General features: G+C 37.0%; 2 protein-coding genes across 3 annotated transcripts in view; one reads left to right on the forward strand and one right to left on the reverse strand.

The window, feature by feature from the left end:
• CENPP (centromere protein P) overlaps positions 1-23964 on the forward strand; it is a 178526-nt gene that overhangs the window by 74732 nt on the left and 79830 nt on the right. The gene's annotated exons all lie outside the window — the stretch shown is intronic.
• Positions 2758-23306, reverse strand: ASPN (asporin). Its single transcript, XM_060765906.2, has 8 exons — positions 22981-23306; positions 15887-16176; positions 14558-14670; positions 13449-13662; positions 10571-10681; positions 7103-7196; positions 4807-4945; positions 2758-4094 (listed from the first exon to the last, which is right to left on the reverse strand). The coding sequence occupies exons 2-8, from the start codon at positions 16155-16157 to the stop codon at positions 3897-3899; spliced, it is 1140 nt and encodes a 379-aa protein (XP_060621889.2). The 5' UTR covers positions 16158-16176; positions 22981-23306; the 3' UTR covers positions 2758-3896.

Here is a 23964-nt window from a genome sequence, read left to right on the forward strand (position 1 = left end):
GTGCATGTTACAGGGTTGAAAAGAGGCAGAAATGTCCTGAAATGAGGGAACTCTGAACATGGGCCAGCAATTGTGTTCATAACTCATATCTCTTATCATGCTTTACTCCCATGTTTACAACTGAAAGACAGGTGGGATGGGAATAATCAAAGTTTCCCATCCTTTTTCATTGCCCAGCTGTCAGCAGTCTATTCTATAGGGTTTGATGCAGAACAATATGATTCCATGGAAAACAATGGTTTTAATCAGGATCACTGTCACTTGTATCCTATGGGGTTTGGGACAGAACAATTTTATCCCATGGAAAGAAGTGGTTTTAATCTGGTGTCAGTCTCCTTTAATATAAGGGGCCTTGGGCAGGGCAAAGGCTGTCTTGGTTTTCAGATATTCTTGTTTCTCTTGATTAAAGTAATACTGGCCTTGTGATTAATGTAAGATTAATGTATTCTCAGCTCTTAAGTTTCCACTTGTGAGTGTGTTGAGGAGGCAGAACTTGAAACGGGACTGCTGATGATATAAGAGGGGCAGTTCTCTACTCTTAAAGGGGCAGTCACCCATGCTTTCCCTTCTCAATGTGATGAGGTTGTTAGATAGTGCTAAGATAGTACATACACATTGTACCTATCATTTCTTTGTATTTGCATGCTCCCTTCTCTTCTGAATACATGATGTGTGTAGCCATAGCAAAGAAAGGGACAGGGAGCTATAAACTGGGCAGGGGCATGCTGAGGGTGCAGGAAAATTCTGCTTTAAAAAAAAAATAAAGCTCCAATCTCTCTCCCAGAGTAGGATACTGAATACGTGAATACATGTGGTCCTTATCTTTTCAGCACATAAGAGGAATGAAGGCAGTTGGCATGAAGAAGAGGTCCTTCAAAAATGGTTGCTTTAAGGGAGTGGTTCTTAAGCTGTGGTTTGCCAGTAGGTTGTGATGTCCTCATAGAGGGGTTGTGAAGACCTGACAAAATGTTATGAGACTTTACAGCGAAAAACAGAAAGGAGGAAATATCAGACCTTGACTGTATAGAAAACTTTATATGAGAAGAAGGAGATGGCAAAGAGAAAGGGATTATCTTGTGCATGTTTAAAAGTCTCTCTACCACTTTGTCATTTGCAGCTGTGTTACCATAAAACAGCTGCAGTTATCTGTGCAAAGGAGGCATGCATAACATTGCTCTAGAAACAGGTTCTGTGGTTGACAAGGTCTAGTGGGCTGCTGAAGGGGATCCATCACTAGGATGAGTGGTGCCAACAAGGCCATCAACAAACGGGATGAGGAAAGTCCCAGTATGGAGGCCACTGTGGATGCCAATATGCAGAGGGAGAGGGGGTCGGAGATTGCCAGCAGAATGTCCCTAAGAAGGGCTCCAAGTGCTAATAGGGTAATCTCTCAGTGCATTGATGTCCCCAAAATCAACTTGAGTGACCTACAGGGGCACATTGTTGCCTGATGCCTCTGCATTGCTGCCAGGCTCAAGCCATTGCCAGCTTACTTGGGTAATGCTAATAGTTGAAGTTTGTGTAGGAGGCAGATTCTTGGTCACCTCTATTCTATCTCTTTTTGGCCTGTTTTATATCTTAATATCTTTCTCAGTCCAGTCAGCTGACAGCTCTTATCCAGCCAGTAAAGAGGTGGTCACTATATAGTAGGCTCATGTACTACACAATGGATCTGTATTAAGTTCCGCTGCATAATACAATTTCCACATAATCTGAAGCCCCATTTTTCTTTCCTGAACTGAATGATGTCTTGGGATTCTGACCAGAGCATATCCTGAAATTGCAATGGAAGACTTAGCAAATGCCTAGAGAGAATACCTCCAGAACTTGCAGAAGTTGACCTTAGAGTCACACTGGAGGCATAGAGAGAACACTTCTCTAGGCATTTTCTACATCCTCCAGATCAATTATATGACATTCTGCTTGCCTTAGCTAGTACCCTTTGACATGGCAGCTGTTCATACTCGCTTATCTTCTTTATAGTTAGGCTGCTGTTATACACAGAGCCAGTGTTTTCCATGCATTCAACAACACACAAAGCTTTTTGCTTTCTATTTAATACACTATTCCAGCTTCAGTGTCAAATTTCTCAAACTTTAGCCCAAATTAGTGTCCACTGTGCTTTGCACTTTGCAACATTATTGAATAGTTGGTGTATGAGATATCAGACTGCCCTAGTCTGTAATAGAAAGAAGAGAGATAGTAACTTTATCCACAGTTATCAAGTTCTTGGAATGTTGAAAAAAAATGAAGCCAATTGCCCAACCCTTGTCATTCCCATTTAGAACTATATTCTTTATTCTCAAGTGTATAGAGCTACAACGTTAGTCGCTGAAAGGGAGAGTGATGGGAGGTGATGTTCCTTCCGTTTTCCCATTCTGGTATTGACTTTCTTTGTTCCAGAGCAGTGTTCTCAACCTGTGGGTCCCTGGGTGTTTTGGCCTACAACTCCCAGAAATCCCAGTCAGTTTAGTAGCTATTAGGATTTCTGGGAGTTGAAGGCCAAAACATCTGGGGACCCACAGGTTGAGGACCACTGTTCCAGAGAATCTGTCCATCCTCTGAATTAAAATGTCAGGAGTTCAAGGGGCAGGAGGAGAAGAAAACAAAATGCTTCTTCTCCCTGTTTTCTGTGTGTGGAAGTAGCCTCTGAATGAAACTCCGCTATAAGAGTGCTCTCACAGATAGAAAATAAGTCTATGTGGCTATGTTTGCATATGTAACTAAAACTGGAGAACAACAGAATGACAATAGGCAAAGTTTTCAGTCATTTATTTTTAATAAGCCATAATTTATAGCTTTTGGTTCTCTTAACTTACAGTTAAATAAAACATGTGCATTAAATATATAGTTGCCTTTTTATACATTACTACCATTTACTCACTGAACTATGAAATAATACTTTTTGCATTATAGGTAGGTTAGATTCCTCAGAGTTACAGTACCCAAGCAATAATATGGAAATCATGTGATGTTCTAGATCAAGATAAGATGGTCACAGTTCAGTGGCTATAATAATTGCGCACAGTTCTGTGCATTTAGCGACCTCTTCCTCTATGAACAGGGTAATTGTGCACATGTTCAGAATCCCTTTGCAATACAGCACAAAGCTCATATGATCACAGGTGTTTGCACTGTGTCCCAGTTTATTGTTTGAAGTAGATTATTTTTACAGTATACATAAAAACAGTATATTTATACTGGCCCTGAAAAGAATGTAATCATACTTTCTATAAAGGCAACAACAAACTACTATAAGAGATGTACATGGTTAACATTTTTCCCATATGTACTTTTGTTATTTAAAAAAAACATACAATTTTAGAAGTAAAGTTCATGAATAAACACTTAAGGCATTGAGGCTACTAAGTGTACATTATCAGTCGTGCCTTTCACTTTACAACAATTATTTAAATATTATCTAATCTGAGTTGTGTACTAGATTGTCAAATGAATAATACAGTACCTTTTAAAGTTTCTTCTTAGCCAGTTTAATTTACTTTTGTTAACTTAAATGTTTACAATTGCTTCCTTGAAATCTGATAAATATTTATACAGGAAGCATTTGCACATAAAAGTTGAATCAGAATAATAATATGCATTTCGATTTTTTAAAAGCCAGTCAACACAGATAGCTTGGGCAACAACAATAGGAAACGATTAATGATAGTTTCTAGTTTTGTGTTTTGGAAGGCTTTTATTCTAAAACGTTTGCTTAATAACATGATTTGTACATTTAAAAGAATAAATCAGAAGAGCTTTATTTAAAGGTTTTGAAATAATTGTAGGTATTTTCTAAAGTTATTGGATGATATAAAATTGTGCCTCTTCAGAATTCAAGTTTTCTAAAGCTGGATTTAACTTTTCTGTTTCAATTATATTCTGGATATGGAATCTTATTTTCCATAGTTTCCAATCTGCACACTGTTTCTATTTAATATACAGCGAAAAGTTCCTGGTAGGATATCCCAGTATTTTACAGGATTGTTGAATAAGCTAATGCCACTGTATAATGTCTTCTTCAGTCTTCCTCCTGTTGGACAGAAATCATTCACTCCCACTTTGGAAATACTGTTTGAATGAAGGAAGGCTACCTGTAGGAGGGCAAAAGAAAAACAAAACAAACAAAATTTGTGTACAGTACACAAAAACAATGGCACAGATGTTGCTTTCTCCTTGAAAATTTGAAAAAGGTGCAGACTAACCCAGATAAATGTGGGTAGAAATAAAGATATGGAACTTTTGAAGCTAATATATAGAGTATAATTTCATAGCAAACTGGTTGCCAAGTCACAAATATAATGATGACACTGATGCAGATGTATTACTGACGATAGTATTGAAATGAAAGCCAAATGTGTGTGTGGGCAGAGGGATGACTGTGAGAGACAGAGGAAATGAGGAAAACTTTGCAAACCTCACCATTGGTAGGGAATCAGACAGTATAATACCAATACTGGGTATGTTCTGAGTCGTGTTTTTTCTTACTAGTGCTATTTTTGCATATACGTCTCCAAGCATGCATATTTTATGTTATACTATATTCTGAGAAGGTTGTAAAATTAGTGCATTATTATTATACCCCCATATTATAACTATAATAATTGCTAGAAAAATTCTATGTATTGTGCAATAACAAGTTATATCTGTTCTATAGGACTTGAGCTCCCAGAATTCCTAACCACTGGAAAAGCTGCCTAGGGCTTCTGGGAGACTACTAAACACCTGGAGGGTTGTTTGTGCTGGCTTCTATACAAAAACAAGGCTAAGAGAAAACAAGATTTTAAAAGCTAAGTTGTGTATTACCTGCAGATACTTCAGGTTTGGAAGATCAGAAGGCACTTTCTTCAGTTTGTTCTTTTCTAGATGTATTTCTCGTATATTTGGTATACTAGAAAAGCTTCCATTTTCAACTTCTTTAATTTTGTTGTTTCCCAGTCCCAATCTAGAGATAAATTAATAAATTGCTATTAAAGTAGGTGACACAAGGTGTTTTATGATAACACCTGGTACCAAATTAACATAAAGAGGGTTCTATAAATAGCTCACTGGTTGCTTAATATAAGTGGGCCCTGGAACATTTTTCGACTTACAGAATTTGAAGTATTCTCTTTAACTGTATTCTGTCCCCAACAGAAAACTATTGAAGATACAATTTCATCCTTTCTTCCACACAGCATCTATCAGACTTTCCCCTAGTATTATTTCTTGTTATAACAGAATTCAATTTTACCATGAGTAGCAGCAGTTGAAGGTAGTACATCCTGCTTCTTTGTGCCTCTTGTGATACAGTTATGAAACTTGTGCTTATGTACTTCAGAGTAATATGCACAATCTTAGACATAAAGCCAATGCCAAGTAATGGTCATTTTATATATAGCTATCAGAAGAGTAATATAAAGAATTAAAAGTATGCCATTTATAACTAATATTGGTCCCTCCAAATGTGTTTAGCTTGATAGCTCCTCTTTTGTTTACATTACGAGTGTTCAAAACACTCTAATATGATTATATTGCATGTTGGAATTATTGTTGGTTCTTCAGCCATAGCTATCATTGCAAAAGTTGCATTTAGAAATGTATTCCAAATACTCAAGCTGTTTTTTAAAAAAATGCTGTTTCATTAATATTGGCCACAGTTATCACATCCACATTGAATCTTTCAATACTCCCTTCACTGACTCAACAGAAGAACTGCTAGAAAATGTACAGTTAGCCTTCCCCCACATACCCTCAATATTCTGCTTAATGTCAATTGCAGACAGTTGAAAAGTATTTCTTGTGTCAAAAGAAAATCTGTAATGTACTATAAAATGATTCTACATATAATTTGCAAAGGACTGCAAAACACTTCATTTGCTTATGATTTACATAATTGTCTTTCCTATTACCTCACATAATGCCTTCAGATTTATCACATAGCCTATTTCTGGTTCTACGCATCCATTACCAAAGCAGCTGGAATTATTTTCCATAACAAACAAAATCAGTAATAATTTCAGTGAAAAGTGAGGATTCAAACTGAATTGAGTGAGTTTCTGGATGTAGTAATACATCCAGAAACTCACTGTTTCTGGATGAATTGATGCAACAAAGATGTAGGGCGGGAGGGCAGAAACTTTGCAACAAGCACATCACACACAAGATGGAGGCCAAAGGACAAAACGACAAAGCTTGGCCCAAGGCGTGGCCGTGAGAAGATCTGAGTGCACATACCCTCACACACCCAAAGCCAGAAAGTGGGAAGCCACCACTGTATATTATATTTTGCCTTTACTGCCTCCAATTATTTATTAAAGGTTGCTTTTGCTGCCACCAATATATTATTTCATAGGTCACCTCCTTCAATTGTATGTTTAAAAAACCATGCAAAGACTTTGGCTGGAATAAAACAGGAATATCTTGCTTATTTTGAACAGTTAATATGCATAATGGTTTTAAATAACTGATCAGGCTTTACTTCTTACAGAGGATGGTACTTGTATCTTGGGTTTCTTAAACAAAGTTCCACACGCAGACATCCAAACAGGATTGTGTAAACCTTTTGAATCTCCCTTCAGCACTCTAAACACTATAGGGGCCTATTAAACTATGATCCTTAAAGAGGTATCTATCATATAACAAACAGTTCCTAATTCTCTTCCTCCCTTCCTTCCTTCTTCAAAACTCCTAACCCTACTTTTTCCACACCAAACTCCTAACTGTCTTCTTCCATCCCAAACTTCTAACTGACTCTAAAATGACTACTTTGTCTTCTTCTCTTTGCCTTTGGCTCCACCCATCTCCAGTTATTAAGCTTCTCCCTCCATTTTCATCAGCCAATCAGACTGATAGCTCCTCCCCTCAGCTTTCCATAGGTTTAGCAAGGTGGGCCAGTTTTCTGTCTTTAAGGTAGGCCAGTCCATTACAATTGGCATATTGTAGAAATAAACCTCATTGGATCATGGAACAATGACAGAAGGGAAACTTTTGTCTTAGGTAGGTATTTTTTGTCTTTTTTGTCTTAGGTAGTATTATGAGCTAATACTATTACCATCACTGCACCATTTTTTAAAATTAAGAAAATCTGAAGTGTTTCTATTATAAATTTCCCATATTTTACCTTTGAAGGTTTTTATAGCGAATAAAATCTTCAAGCTCAACTGCAGAAATTTTGTTGTCATCTAAGTGGAGTTCCAGTAGGCTAGATGGCAGCCCTATTAAGAAGATTATAAAAAGCAAGGTTATAAAACTAGACACGTGTTTTCAACAGTTCTTACACTACTAAATGTTAGAATTATATCAGAGACTGGCAATCTGCATCAGGCAGACTTTAAACTAGGTTGTGTAGGAGAGGGTGACATTATGCTTGGGAACTGAAAGTACTAGGCGTAACTGAAACCTCTTTTTTTAGTCCTTGTTCCCTTAATTCTTATCCAGATGCGCTCAACCTGGTTTCAGGACTGAAGTGTTGCATCTCTTCACATGTGTAAATATTTTTTTAAGTTTTAGAGTTCTACTACAGACCTCCAAGCCAGATGGAAGAACTGGATGAAGCGTTCCTTGACCAGATGACAAAACATAAAGAAAGAAGAGATATAGTAATAATGGGGGGATTTCAACTGCTCTAGAATTTGTTGGAATACAAACTTTGCCAAGAGTACAAAGTCCAACAAATTCATCACTTGTCTCCCTTCTTTGAAGCTTTTAAACAGAGGCTGGATGACCATCTGTTGAGTGCTCTTTGTCCTTTTCCTGCATGGCAGGGGATTGGACTAGATGGCCCATGTAGTTTCTTCCAACTTTATTCTATGATTTTATGTTTCTATGATTCTATAGTATGCAGAAGATCTGCTTACACACACAGCACCAATGGCTTCAAACATGAATGTTATATTTGTAACACGGATCGCCGATCACCTGGGCATTTTGTGCTTATCTCAGATAAGAACTAAATTATAGAGATGCCACTTCTGCCAGTAAATTTCACCATAGCAGTTCTGCATGTTCAGGCCCCATCAAATAGTAAGTTACTCCATTGGCCTGTGTAGCTCTGTAGTTTCATTTTATATATCCTTTAGATTTTAATTTTTCAACTAGTTCTTCCTAAAATCTGCAAAAGCAAGGAAATTGTATGGAATTTCTCAGCAATTGGTGTGCAATTTCTTTCTTTTTTTCTAATAAAAATATGCAAGAATCATTACCATATGTAGGATTTTTCCAAACGATGAAGCAGTTAGTTTATGATTGTTAGGGATATTTTGCCAGTATGAGCTATGGAAAATTGTAAGTATGTTCTTGTGCCCTTTTTGATGCTGATTTGCAGAATAATTTCCAAGTTAAATCTAAGGGAACACCATTATCTCAGAATAGTTGGCAACTGTGCTCAGCGAATAACCCAAAAGTTGTTTCTGTGGTGTGCTTGAAAATGGAAGGCATTGAAATCTCAAGTCTTCGTGTTTATTATTTTCATTTATCTGCTTTCTGTACTGTACCATGACCTCAAGCATGCCTTTGGTTTTCATTGCGGCTTAGGAAAATTAAATCTTCACAGCTATTAGTCCTGGCAACATCAGGATGAAAACACCAAAGAATGTCCTTAGCATTCCAGTTCTGCTTATATTTTTCTAGCGTGGGTAGTAGTGTGCCTTGCTGGTCATAAATTGGTAAATTAGGCAAGAGTATTTTATCACCAAAATCCAATGTAGTATATCTGTATCACTAGAATTGGGAGCAGGGGCTTTGTTCTTCCCACTGCACTCCTCGTGGACCCCAAAATGTACTTTGCAGAGATGGAATAACCTCTGGTTAGGGCTGAAGGCTCTAGAAAGGAGAGGTTGGAAGTGTTCAAGATTGGGTTTAGACCAAATGTGAGTTGTTGCATTTAATATGAAAGACAACTTGTATTCTAAAGCTTACGATCGTTATTTAAATGCATCTACTACCATTTTCTCTTGGATTCATAAAGAACCATATCAATTGCATGTTTTTTTAGGAAAGTTTGTTAAGATGTTAGCACTCAAAAATCACATTCACTTTATGGATGAAGTCCAAAAGAGTTAGAAATGCTTAAGCCTACTAAAGTTCATGTTCATATTATCCTAATATGGGATGAATCTGAGTTAGCAAGTTTTGGTCCCCACATTGCTGACAGTAGGTCCCTGGAGTTCCTCTGTGCTAAACCAATGTCTGACTGCTTTAATGGTCTGGAATAGGAGGAACAGCTTAGACAAGAACAGAGATGTTTCTTCTTAGTCAAAACATGGAATCTGGGAATAGGCATTCAGTCTGTGTTAGATGAGCTTACACTATCCCTGAAAATGCAACTTTGCAGTCTGGGGTTATTCCTGGATTCAGCTCTGAGCCCAAGGGCCTAGGTTTCAGCACAGTTAAAGCTAGTGCGCCGACTGCGCATCTTCCTGAAGACGTTGGATTTGACTATGGTGGTATATGCCTTGGTTACACCCTGTTCCAATTGCTGTAATACACAGGGCTGCCTTTGAATAGTGCTCAGAAACTCCAGTAGGTCCAATGAGCTGGTAACTGGGACTTGCTACAGGGAGCACATAGCTTATTTGGTACAACACTGGCTTCCAGTCTGTTTCTTGGCATAATTCAAAGTGCTAGCTTTGGCCTCTAAAGCTCTATACTTGTTAGGACCAGCTTACTTAAAGAAGCCTATCTCCCTTTATTAGATCATTAGAGCTCTAGGATCATCCGGAAAGACTCTTGTCTCCATCCCAAAAACTTTCCAGGTTTGTTTGGTGGAAACAAAGTAAAGGAGCTTTCTGGTGGCTACTCCCAGATTTTGGAACTCTTTCCCTAGAGAAGCCAGAATGGCCCTGTTCTTGTTCTCCTTTTGTTGACAAGTCAAAACATTTTTTGCTAGCAGGCTTTACAAAGTGACTAGAGTTAGGCTTTTAAGTTAGGCTATACGGTACTATTTTAAAGTTTGCTTATAGTTTGTGTACAATATTTTAACGCCTTTTACTATTATAAATATGAACTTTTGACTTTATGAATTGCTTTATTATTTTTGAATCTTATATTTATACTTTTATTCATGCTTTTATATTGTTTTAATGTGAACTCTTTTATGTTGTCAACAACTTTGAATCCCTTTTTTAAAAAAAAGATAAAGCTTTGAGTCCCCTTTGGGAGAGATAAAGCGAAGTATAAATATATATAATGGTGATGGTATAAATGAATAAGATAAATACATAAATCTGTTTCCCCTTATTACTGTCTGCCCATCTGCTAGTGTATTTTTGCCAGTTTATGGTTGAACATTAGTATGGTCACTGACTTGTGTACCTGAATTACAAACTATTAATGTTTGCATTAAATGTGTGTTTGTTATTTCACAAGTAGATCACATTGATTTTGGGACCTTATCACACTAGAGAAACAATCCACTTTAAATCTGGTTTCTGCCTCCTGCACAATTCTGGGGTTTGTAGTTTAGAGAGGAGCTTTTAACAGCCTAGTGTGATGAAGTACTTGAATTCATCAACATAATGTCCATAATGAAAAGCGGTATGATAACAAATATTTAAAACATTTTATTTTTAAACATAAAAAGATACTATACCTTTAGGAATAGATGTTAATTTAGCTTCAGCAATTCTTATGTGATATGCTGTCACACCTTCAAAAGCTCCAGGTTCTATTCCTTCGTTATCAAGAGGATTTGCACTCATCTCTGCCAAAGTAAAGTATTTTATAATAGTTATGGTTCACATGCCTGCAGTTTTTAAGGCTTCTTCTTTCACATGGTAGGATATGTGCAGCATTAATAAAAGAAATTGTCTTTTAAAAATGTACAATGATTTTACTTTTTGGAAGCACTATTTTCTACATACTTCTAGATAGAAGAAAATGGTCCACATCTTGGGCCCCCTATACTGGCAATTTAATGCATTTGAAACTAGTATCCTACTTGCAGCAGCTAGACAACAAACCCTCAAAAAAGTGCGTGAAAGAAAGCCCTGTATTTGCATCAGCATTCTGGTTTATGACATCACCATCTGGGCCTCAAACTGGTTCCAGGATTTTCTGTATAACCATCTGCACAGCAAAACCACATTCTTCAATGCTAGTTTAAAACTGCATTAAATGGTCTGTGTAGATGGGGCCTAAGACAGTTTTAATGACAAAAGTTGAGTTCCAGTATCATTTGTATAATAATTAGGGCCTTTTAAAAGTTCATTTCATTTTTAAGTCATAGCCCAAATACCAAAATTCAAAACATAGATACATCAAAGTTTCTAAAACGTCAGGGAACACTTACTTTTAGTTGCATGCAGTTATTTCAAAGGCTTCAACCAGCCTTTCAAAAAACAAACAGTTCCCTAAGACTGAAAGAATTAATTTGCCCAAGATGTAATGAGGCTTCTACGTAATTTAAAGGGCTCTAATAGGAGACTAACAAAAGGCTTTTTTGTTGTTTGGTAAGATTGTGCAGTGCACTTGTGAGGAAGGGGTATGCTAGGCCTATCCTAAATAATTGAAAATAACATAGTGAGAAGAGGGAAATGTTTTCATCTCCACTGAGACTCTCCTCATGAGCCAGAATCCTGTTTTCCCCCATAGTCTGATCTTTCTGGACAGCTTCCAATGGGTGGGTGTGTATTATTTATCTTCTGATTCTGCTTATTCTTCGCAGAAGTCCCTTTCCATCATATAATCTGTGCTTGTGTATAGATACAAGAACTTTTTAGATAGCTGAAAGTTTGGAGTCATTTCATTATTAATATACATATCCCAGAGTCTTTCCAGGGACTTCTTTGTCCACAACAATGGAAAAAATTGGGGTAATTCCAATCTAGCTATGAAAGGATAAATGGAAGCAGTTTTGTGCTAACATTGATGCATAATGTTTGAGAATTTTCTACTGGTTTCCACAGAAAAGAATCACAGATTCCCCACATCTAAACTAGACAAGTCGTGCATAATTTATTTTAAAAGCTGAACCTCTATGCTAAGTTTTTGTTAAAGAATGTTTGGCTTATTGAGTAAGGCCTGATCTGAACAAATTAATACTTTCCTGATGGAGTTGACTCATCTCTGCTTTCAGCTTGTTGGTGAAAATTGCTTATAAAAGAATGAAAAGTGGGAAAGCACTGTTTTGTTTTGAAAACTATAGTTGTGAACTATACATGGATTTTTGCATTTTAATAAAATAATATGGCCAGAATAACCTATGTTAAGCTATAACCTTATATACTCATGTAAGGGCAGGTTTGTGGACCAAATTATGGGTTTTGACATGGCCCATGGATAAGGTCATTCTATAGGAGGCCCTGCTCTCGATCCCGTCTGCTTCGCAAGCACGCTTGGCAGGGACGAGAGACAGGGCCTTCTCTGTGGTGGCCCCTCAGCTGTGGAACTCCCTGCCTAGGGATATTAGATCAGCCCCCTCCCTCCTGACCTTTCGTAAGAGAGTGAAAACCTGGCTCTTCGAGCAGGCATTCGGAACCCCGGAATAGATAAGTCAAGCTTGAGATGGAGAATGACCCAGGAACGGCCAAGACGATGAAATGGACGAGGATTGGAATGAGAGGATATAGCTCTTTTTAAATTGTTATTGCACTGTCTTTTTTGTCTAAATGCACTTAATTGTTTTTGCTTTTGTATTGTATTTATGGCATCGAATTGTGCCGATATGTAGACCGCCCTGAGTCGCCTGCAGGCTGATATGGGCGGGATATAAGTGATGTAAATAAATAAATAAATATAGAGAGGAGAAAGTACCAATGGTGCTCAGGGATTCAAAAAGGCCAGAAACTGCACTACAGTGGAGAGAGTAGAGGAAATCAGTGCTTATTTTTGGTTCTCCCAGGATGGAGTAAGATCTTATCTATTCAGAGAACAGTGTGGATCCCTTTCTTTCTAAGAGTTAAGGTAAAATGGTCACACTGATTTATGGATAAGTCTAACCAGATATTTTGGGCTGATTTTTTGACTAAAATATCTAGACTTACACATGAGCATACAGGATACTTATTGGCTTGTGCCCATCTGTGTTGGTTAATAGACTACCTTAACTTCTGTCCAAGCTAGGAGGGCTTTGAACTGAAGGATACAGTTATGTCGCATGCTCTGTATAATAGAACAAGAAGGTTTTCGTAACAAAGCTGATGAATGCCCATTTTATTATAGATTAGTATTCAACTTTGGCTTAGGTTTCTTTGATCTTTAATTGTAAACATAGTTTATGGTCTAGTGTTAGAGACACTGCCAAATAATTTGTACTTTTTCAATTACATAATCATTGGCTTTTTCCAGATCTGAATTGCTCCACCATTTAGCTGCTTACTATCTTGGAATCTCTGCCTAGGTTGCTTGGCAGATAGCTATAAAATTACTTCCTCTTCATCAAGGGCTTATTTAAGTCTTAATTTCCATTGCATTGCTAATGGGTGAAATACAGTTTTTATACAGCAACTTTACATACATACCACACTTACCCAAAACATGTAAAGACTTCATTCCTTTAAAGGCTTCCTTGTGTATTTTTTTAACCTTATTATCATGAATTCTTATCTCAGCTAAGCTTTTTGGTAGATTGGCTGGAATTTCGGTTAAATGATTATGAGATAAGTAGAGGCGCCGCAACTTCTTTGTTGATTGAAAGGCTTTGGGGTGGATCTTGGTTATCTTGTTGTTGTTCAGTGCAAGTGCCTAGTGATAATAAGATGAGATAAAAATAGAACACGTATTTTTAAGATCTTTGGTCAGGAGAAGAATATTCTTTTTTTAAAGAAAGGAAGCACTTGCATAAATATATAATTGTGTGTGTGTGTGTGTGTGTGTGAGAGAGAGAGAGAGAGAGAGAGAGAGAGAGAGAGAATCATTTTAGAATTCCAAGAATACTTTTATGCCCAATTTTGGAACAGATATATTCTTAAAATCACCTGGGACTGAACAGAATTATTGATGCTAGATATGAGAAAGGACTTGAATTCCAACATTTTTGGCCCATTTCCTTTGCCTAAATGAGTGATCAGTATTGTGTAAATCCAATTCTTATTTAGATCTTTTCTCAGTTTAATGCAGTCAGTATTCAGTCTAAGAAATTTAAACAGAGCTTTCTTCACTTGATAATTCATTTGTTTTGATCATATCTCTTTCTGTCTCACTCTTGCTTTCCCACACACATTTATATCCTGTCATTCCTACAGAAGACTCAAGGCTTTATAATCATGTGAAGTTTTCAAAAAAGTATATTCATATATTTCATTCTTGGAAAGGATTTTTAAGAATATGAATAGGTCAGTATCTGCTGGCGGCTCCCATATCAGTTGCAGTCTCTGATTTAACCCTAACTTTAATGGAGCAATCCCAGGTGCTGATGGGATTGAACACCTTAAATACCTCCATTGATATTTATGTGCTAACCAATGGACATGGAAGCAAACAAATTTAATTAAATGTGATTGTGTAATATAAATTTCCCTCATACTTCAGTTCTGTCTCTTTCTGCTGTAAACGTATTACAGCAGTATATCTGAAGTGTGATATATTGTTATAGTCTTTCATTGAAAGGAATGTGATGAATGTTAGAAAACAAACTTACATATAATGATGTGAGTCCTTTGAGATCATTTTCTTTGACTTCTTTTATTTTGTTGTTTTGAAGGTCTATCATGCGAGTGTCATATGGAATATTCTTTGGTATTGAAGTCAGACCTAATTATAAAGAATTAAATATAAAATTGAAAATGTGCATCTCTTAACAACAAATCATATCTGACTGCCAGAGTTCATGTTCCAATTTTGGCAAGAGTTCATGTTCCAAAGGGGGAAAAATCCAATCTTTTAATTTCTCAAAAATATATCAACTGGAAAAATTGACTCTCAGTTGTTCATGCCAGAGCTCTGTTTTTTAAAAATATTCGTTTTCTTCTATGTGCACCAAAGGATATTCTATTTTTCAGAAGATGAAACTGATTTGTCTGTTTTTGCAGAGCAAGAAATCTAATACAAAGATAATATAAAGTTTAAGAACCCCAAAGACGTTTGTGCATGTACATATTCAACTATTGTGTTCCATGTCAGTTGGGTAGTGAACACACAGCAGGGTTTACTTTGAATTCAAATGAAGCCAACCTCAAAATAGATTATGTGCCTCAGATAGCTTTTTAAAGCTATATTTCAATGCCAGAGCAGATTCATAGTCTGGCAGATATTGGAGCCACCAAGGACAACTGGTGTCTGATGCAAATGCATGAGATTTTCTGTTTAAAAGAATATGACAAAATTCACTACTATTTCCATATTTCACATCCATGATGAAAAGAATTAAGTGTTTAAAAATACAAAGGGAAAATGAAGTAAAAATGATAGCTATTCATGTGCCTAGTTCTTACAAGGGGTAAAAGGCAAACCAGACTATTGCGCTCACTGAGTTGATCTCACATATCATTTTCTCAAAATTTGAAATAATTTAGAATTCAGAAATCTAGATTTTAATTGATTTTTTACAATCAATTTCAATAAAATAGCATGAGATTTTATAAAAAATATATGAACACATAAATAGCTAAGTGTTCACATGTACACACATATGTGTGTGTATACATACACACATGCAGTTGGAGTAGATTGTGTGTGTTTATGTTCTTATGAATGTAATGTTCACATGCAATGGAGAGCTTCATTATAGAATCTTCTATCCCTTGACAAGAGTAGTGTTTGTTTTTTGTGGTACTTCAGGTATTAACTTAATGAACTGATTGAGACTGATTTGCAAATGAACGTCTGGAACTCAAAAATTGCTAGGCAAAACTCATAGCATTGCCAAATAGTTTCATAAGTGTACTACATAATCTCAGAAATAAGCATGTGATCCCTGTATTTGAACAAACATGGTCATTGATAATATAGTGTACATTATTGGTCTTACCCAAATCAGAGCAGTGGACAACTCTGGAGTAGCACTGACATCCAAAAGGACACACTGGAAATAAGTCGAAAGGTATTATGGAAGGTCCAGTTGGAAAAAGAGAATTATCATCATCCTTGTCATCATCCTTGTCATCGTCATCATCGTCGTCGTCATCATCAAGGTCTTCCATATCCATTAGCATTACATTCTTAAAATTGAAGTATGAAGGACTTATGAAAGGCTTTGCAGAACATAAAGCCAACAGAAGGAAAAGCACACATTCTTTCATGTCTTCAGGGTACAGAGTCCTAAAACAAAATGCAAATTTTGTAAATGCATACTAGAAACTATCTGGCATTTAAATAGCTTAAAATTAGGCATGTTGCTGTATATGAATGTGTTGGATGTTGATATTAACTTATTTATGGAGATCTGGTTTGTTTGTTAGAAATGATTGGTTTACACTTTTTCTTAATGCCAATGGGAGACTCATACAGCCTTCGGCATGCACATTAGAGACTGAGAGAACAAAGTTGGAAGCTTAAGCTTTTGCAAACACTCTTCCTCAGATGCCTATGAACAGATCTTTATAGGCAGTGTGTTTTAATAGCCATAGAAATGCAAACCTTGTGGGTATGGTAATGAAATGACAAGTTCTATATTAAAAATGGTCATTGATGGACCAAGATGTTGCTTAAATCCAAGATGTCTAGATGATCATATGAATGAATGGTAAAGGCAGATATTGGCATGTTTTGTGGGAACTGAAAGGAGATGTAATAAATTGGTCAAGGAATCTGTCATGACGCTGGGGTCTAGTGTTCGAATATGTGTAGTATACCAGGAAACCATTGTTTCTGTTCAGCCCTGTTCCAGGGTTTATGGGTAAATCCCAATTCTGCTGCTTCCCTTTCCAATCTTTTTAATAGTTTTTTTTTGGTTCAACAACTGTTCTTAGATCAGAAATTGAGTTCCAAGGAAGATGGAAGCGTTCTGCAGTTGGTTCTTCTGTCCTTCCATTTATCACCTGATGTAGAGACAGGCCTATTTTCCCAATGTAGAGAGTAATACAATAACTGCCCTTCAGCAGTTATTGTATTGTAAATCCCAACTGTCCAAGTCCTCAGAACAAATGGGGACAAAAGGTATGAAAGAAAGGTATGAAAGAAGAGCAAGACGGCCAATGACAACATCATCACAACAACTGAGAAGACTAGTGGTCGCGGCAATAACTGAGAGGCGCTCCTTTTCCCCCAACAACTGAATTTGCATCCACATCTTCTGCTGACTGATGCACAACATAAATGTACTACTCCTCAGAGATCAACTGCAACAAGCCTGTGATGAGCTTGATTCTCTTCCATTAGCGTGGGAGAGGACTTAGAGAAATTATAGCCATGTTTGCAGATCACATGGAATCACTCAGAACAGACTGCTTCTATAATGCCTAGCTATCAAGAGCTGAATATTTGGAGATAGTCACCACTCTGGACAGCTACTAAAGACATCAATCCCAGTTAACTATGCTGAAGGGACTCTTTATTCAGCCAGTGACCTGAGCATGCAAGATGACTTATAATTACTTTCTTATTTCCAGGAACAATAGGTGGACACTGGGGTCATGAAAAATTGAGTGACTTTTAGCTTTCTTCCAAAAAAAATTTAAGAGGATACATATTGCATTGGGAAATCATAGCAATCTAAATTAAATGTAAAACACACTAAATAGATCTTGCTATATCTGAGGTAAGAGCATCTAAACTCTCGATCCTTTTGCATAATAAATGAACCGGGGTTACACTCCCCCTGAAGTCAGAGGTCCGCAGTTTGGGTGAGCTCTTGGATTCATCATGCTTGAGGCTCAGGCGTCGGCAGTGGCCGGGAGGGCTTTTGCACAATTGAGACTCGTGCACCAACTGCGACCATACCTCGTAAAGGCTGATCTGGCCAGGGTGGTCCATGCCTTGGTCACCTCTAGATTGGACTACTGTAATACGCTCTACGTGGGGCTGCTCTTGAAAACGGCTCGGAAATTCCAACTGGTCCAACGGGCGGTGGCCAGGTTGTTAACTGGTGCTCCTTACAGAGAGAGGTCAATCCTCCTGTTTAAGGAGCTCCATTGGCTGCCGTTCATTTTCCGGTCCCAATTCAAGGTGCAGGTGCTCACCTACAAAGCCCTAAACGGTTTGGGACCCGCCTACCTGCGTGACCGCATCTCCATATATGAACCCACACGATCCCTCCCGTTCATCTGGAGAGGCCCTGCTCACGATCCCACCTGCGTCGCAAGCGCGTTTGGTGGGGACGAGGGACAGGGCCTTCTCTGTGGTAGCTCCCCGACTCTGGAACTCTCTCCCCAAGGACATCAGACAAGCCCCAACATTGGCAGTCTTTAGGAAGAGCTTGAAGACCTGGCTGTTCCAGTGTGCCTTTCCAGAATAGGAAACTCCCAGCATCATGTCCCAAACGCATTTTATTAGAGATTTAAGATTGTCTGCACATTGCACCTACCCCTAAAACCCTTACATTTCACCTGTCATGTCCAGCACTTTTAATTTTATTCATTACATTTGGCCCGGCCTTTAGTTTTAAATGTGTCATGATGTTAGTGTTTTAATGTTTTACTGCTATTGCTTTAATGTTTATTGTTTTGCTTTATGAGTTTTATTGTTGTATTTCTTATGCTGTTGTTTTATTGAGGGCCTTGGCCTTTGTAAGCTGCATCGAGTCCTTCGGGAGATGATACCAGGGTATAAATAAAGTTAATAATAATAATAATAATAATAATAATAATAACCTGTCATTATGAGTCCCATAAAGGAATGGCAAAACCTTAAGTCCTTCAGATTGTGTTGTACTTAAACTCTAGTAAACCCCCATTGCATGGGAGTTTTAGTTTTACATGGGCTTTAGTCTTTTCTTCCAAATAGTGCTGGTGCCTTACCAAACTACAACCCCCATGATTTCATCGCATTGAGTAATGCAGTTAAGAAGATGTCAAACAATATTAATTTTGCAGTGTAGATGCATCTTTAGAAACCCATTCCACATCTTTCTTAAAGAGCCCAATAAAGGCCACAGCTCCTCCACCATGCTTTCCAAATGACCTCTTGTTATTATTTTTTTCTTTGTCCAAAACTACACACAATACATAACATAGCCGCTTTGAGTCCCCTTTGGGGATATAAAGTGGGATATAAATAAATACAATAATAATATAATATTAATAATAACAGATATATAAACCTCACTTTACTGATTTCCAACAAACCTCACAAGCTCTCAGGATGCCTGCCATAGATGTGGGCGAAGCATCAGGAGAGAATGCTTCTGGAACATGGCCTGGAAAACTCACAGCAACCCAATAATAACGTAATTGCTAATTTGTTGGCACTCTTCTGGAAGTTTACCTAGAATACCCTATAGAGCTACAGGTTAAAGCAAATCCTAGTGAAAGAGTTCCAAAGTGTTCTATATAGCACCCATAAGATATAATGTCATCAGTAGTTCTGAGGAGCTCTCTGGGGTGCTTGCAAGCTTTAGAAATGACAGAAAGATTGCAAGATTCGTTTCCAGAGAAGGCAGCTTACAATGAGTCTCATGGAAAATTCTATTAGATGAGAGTCTTGCAGCAGTAGATACCTGTTTATTTCACCCTCTTTTTTGAATTTTCATGTGCATTTGTGTATGCAGATTTTCCTTATATTTTAGCATTTTTACACATTCTGAATTATGAAGTCCACTTCAACATATGGCAATCCCATGAACGGCAGATCTCCAAGTCTTCAGCAATCCTGCTCAAGTCTTGTACACTCATCTGTGGCTTCCTTGTTTGAGTCTTATCTATCCGGAATGCAGTCTTCCTCTTTTTCTAATGCTTTCTGTGTTAAGTGATACCGAGTCCTTATCTAACCTGAAGCTGCATTTCTACTCCCTCCTTCAATGAAGAAACTTTTGAGCTATTCTGCAAGGCTCTAAGTACTTTAGCAAAAGATCTTCCAGAATGTTTAAAACAAATACTTTAGTGTGTTTAATTTCCTCTTTAATTCCTTTCAACAGTTAAAAAATTAAGAAGTGTGAACAGCTAAAGAAACATGCTTGTCACTGCAGTGGCCTGACTGTCTGAAAAGGCATGTAGACTTTTGTTTTAACTTAAATGGCACTCTTTTGGCCTGTTGCCTAGGCAGTCCATTTAACTATTCCAGTGTCTACAGAATTAACTGAGCGGAGAAGACTTATTTCTCACTCCTTTCATATATTTTATGGTTGAAGACACCACCCTGTAATCAAAGAGCAGCGAAGCCATGTCCATTTCACTCTCCTGACCAAGATTTTGTGAAAGGAGGCACTTACAGTTAGCTTGCTGAGAAATGTATACTTAATCCAGCTATATAATCTTAACTACAGTGGTTTTACCCATATAATGCATAAAATGGGAACCTGTCTGTACCTGAAAGATAAGTTATTCTTCCTTTGTTGCTAGTTATACCTTGTAGACTCTATTATTGTCGTTTATTTTTCTCCCTAAGGCAATGATGTCTTTCCATCAGCCCTACTAGTATTTTACAGGTAATATTAATGCAAATATCATGACTCTCTGATGAGTGAACCACATGCAAGCACATTGTTTTTTTAGGGAAATTATTTCAGTTTCTCAAGTATATTCTGTTTCCCAACCTAGAATTGTAGTCTACTATAAGAGTCTCTATCTGATAAACTCTGATCTTTGTTTCATTAAAACTGTCAAATATTCTAAGACATCAACACTTTGTTTTAAATCATATCATCAGTAAGTTGAATCATATTGAAACTTATATAATTTCGTAACTTTTCTAACAAGGAATAATCTCCACTGTGCAGAGATTCTGCACATTATTAAAATGTGCTGTTGACATAGTGACTTAACAGTGGCTTTATTAAGCCCACTAGTTCTATGGAAAACGCTTCAGAAAAACCTAACTTTGGAAGAATGGATCTGTTGTTTTAATTAATTGTTTTAATGTTTTAATGTACTTGTTGATTATTTATATTATGATAGCATCTTACAGTGCTTGTGTGAGGCTGCCCTGAGTCCCCCCTCGGGGGGAGATGGGCAGGGTAAAAGTGTATGTAATAAATAATAAATAAATTTTAGTGTATGCTGCCAACTTGATTAGAATTTCTATAATGCCAACTTCTGTAATTTACTTTACAGAAGAGAGTTAAATTGAGAATTGAGATTCTGGGGATAGTGACCTCAAGTATATTGAAACATAAAGCAGAGCCCTAAAAGCCCCTTCTGATTAATCTTTGACAAAAAATGCTTATATATAATATAATCTTGCTTCAAAACCCACAACACAAATATCTATGTAATTCATTGGAGCATACTTAAGGCAGCCTAAATGATTTTCACAAAAAGGAAAAATCATAAACCAAATCATAAATTATGGCAAGGTACAACACTGTCCTTTTAAAAATTCTAGAGTGTTTCATTGTTTTCACACTGATGCTCTTTTAAGGCATTCTGAACATGTTGCCTATTTAGATTGTACAGTAGAGACTCACTTATCCAACATAAACGGGCCAGCAGAACATTGGTTAAGCAAAAATGTTTGATAATAAGGAGGGACTAAGGAAAAACCTATTAAATGTCAAATTATGCTGCACATTTTACAAATTAAGCACCAAACATCATGTTTTACAACAAATCAACAGAAAAAGCAGTTCAATACAGAATAACATTATGTAGTAATTGTTGTATTTACGAATTTAGCACCAAACATCACAATGTATTGAAACAGCTGTGGATCCGGGAGGGAGGCAGACTGTGTTGGATGAGCAAAGCTTGGATAAACAAGACTCTGCTGTATGTATATCTGCAATAATATCATACATTTACTTAAGGTCCATATGCTAACTGCAAAGGGTTGAATCCAACCGATAGAGATTTTCATCCTGGAGAGCACTCCCATGTGATTCACTTCCACATGTGCCCTGCTGTCTGCTCCAGAAGGTTGGCAGACCTTCCAAAATCTATGGAAGTTGGCATTGGGAGCTTCAGGAAGAGGAAGAAATTGTGCAAAATAATGGGCTTTTCTATTAGTGAAGCCCCCTGCTGGCTACACGGCTCTCCTGCAAACAGAGAAACTCCTTCCGTTTCTGGAAGGGGACCATGGTTACATACTACAACATACAGAGAGAGAGAAAATCATGATATAACCAACACTGAAGTGCTTTCACAAATAAAGCATCACAAGAGCTTCTGTTTATTGCCAGTCTGAAGCAGTAGGCAGCCAACCTGGTTTATGAAGAATTTGATTTGGCCACCAACGAGCTACTGATTTCCTTCTGGAAAAGCATGGGAAATCCTTATGTTTGTTAGGAACCCCAGGTGACTACCCTGAACTGAATCCATAGAAAGAAATAAGAATCTTAAACAACGCATTAGTTCAGCACCTGCCATTCATACTCAAATCTTTAAGTCTTTTTTGTGCTTGCATCCTTTGAGAAAATAATAAAACCTTCCAAGACACAGAGGAGAATAGACTTACAGAAATAGTAATTTATAACATTGCAGATTTAAACATGCTTTAAATGCAGAGTGATGTTTTGTTTTGGAGAAGAAATAGTTGATTTCCTCTGATCAAAACACCAGAGATGATGTACTTTTAACTGAGCCCATGCTTTTATGAACTTCTGCTGGTCAATGAACTGTTTTCCTTTATCTTTATTAAACCTGGTTTTACTTTGCATGGTAGCAATTAAACCTGTTAGGGTTATCAATATCTGAAAACTGGATTAAACAAAAAATAACCAAGTTTTCAGTAATATGCAGCCTACTGGAAGTAACTGCTATAGTATTTGGTATGGCTTACTTAATAGTAGTCATGCATAGGATTGTAGCACAAGCATCCAAAAACAGGACAGGTTTTTTTTCCTCATAGAAAAAAAACCCATCTTACATATTTGTATTTCCTTTGTTGTCCACAATATAAAACATTAATGACATTGCCAATATATTCTCCTAATATTTACTTTAAAACATTGTAGTTAATTAGATTATGTTATCAATGACAAAAGCATTCTGCTAAATTAGAATGGTGGTTATAAAAAGTTTTTAAAAACCATACCTTTCAAGACTGTCAAGTCCTTTTAAAAGAATATTCCACCTGAGAAAAGTATTCCAGTTCTTTGCTATACCGAACTCAGGTTCAAGTCTGTATAAAATGAACAGTAAATAGTAAAATGGTTTCTAAAAATTACTTTAAAGTTCCTGTTGCTCCTGGCAGTCTGGGTGCTACTTGAATAAACTGCTTCTGTGGATTAGTCTATCTGAGTACTGAAGAATGATGTTAAGAAACTTGTTACTGCTCATGTGTTTTTCATCACTCCTTGTATCTCAGCCAAAACTTCTAGCTTAGCTCTAGACGTCTAAGCAAAAGATGTGGTTAAATCTGAAGCCTAATAGTGAATGGCACAAAGCCAGAACAAGCCCCATATGGTTCATTCAAGTCCATTTCTGATATGAAATGACACACTTATTTAAACAATTCTGCAGTTTGCCGTTTCTTACATAAATGCAGAAACATGCCCCCATTTAAGAAAAGCAACCTAATAATAGACAAATAGAAATGCTGCTTAAAGGACTAGCTGTCGGGTTACAGGGGATTATGTAAATTCACAAACAAGGTTTCAATATGATCTCACATTATTTTTTTTAAAAGAACTACTGTTTTGGCTTTTAAATTGTCCATAAAGATGCAGTTAATTATTAGTTATATCACACTTCCAACTTGCATTGAGTTAAAGGCATGTACAAAGAAGATCCCCATGTCTCACCTGGGCAAAGAAAGAATAAGATTGTGGCATTTGTGTGCACATTTCTGGCCAGCATCAAAAAGTTGGAATATCCAGCTGAAAAAAAGGGCTTGAAAAGTTGAAAACATTTTTCTACCATGAACCATTAGATTTATTGAAAAAAAAGTGCTGGTCATGATCCTATTAATTGGTTTCTTGGTTTTGCATGTTGCAAGAAATTTTCATTTTATATTTCTAGAATGCCAAAAACACTCATACCACATGGCAAAAATCTGAGCAATCTCCAAAAGGAAATT

Source organism: Anolis sagrei, chromosome 2 (genome assembly GCF_037176765.1).
Source record: "Anolis sagrei isolate rAnoSag1 chromosome 2, rAnoSag1.mat, whole genome shotgun sequence".
In the NCBI taxonomy this organism is placed as follows: domain Eukaryota; kingdom Metazoa; phylum Chordata; class Lepidosauria; order Squamata; family Dactyloidae; genus Anolis; species Anolis sagrei.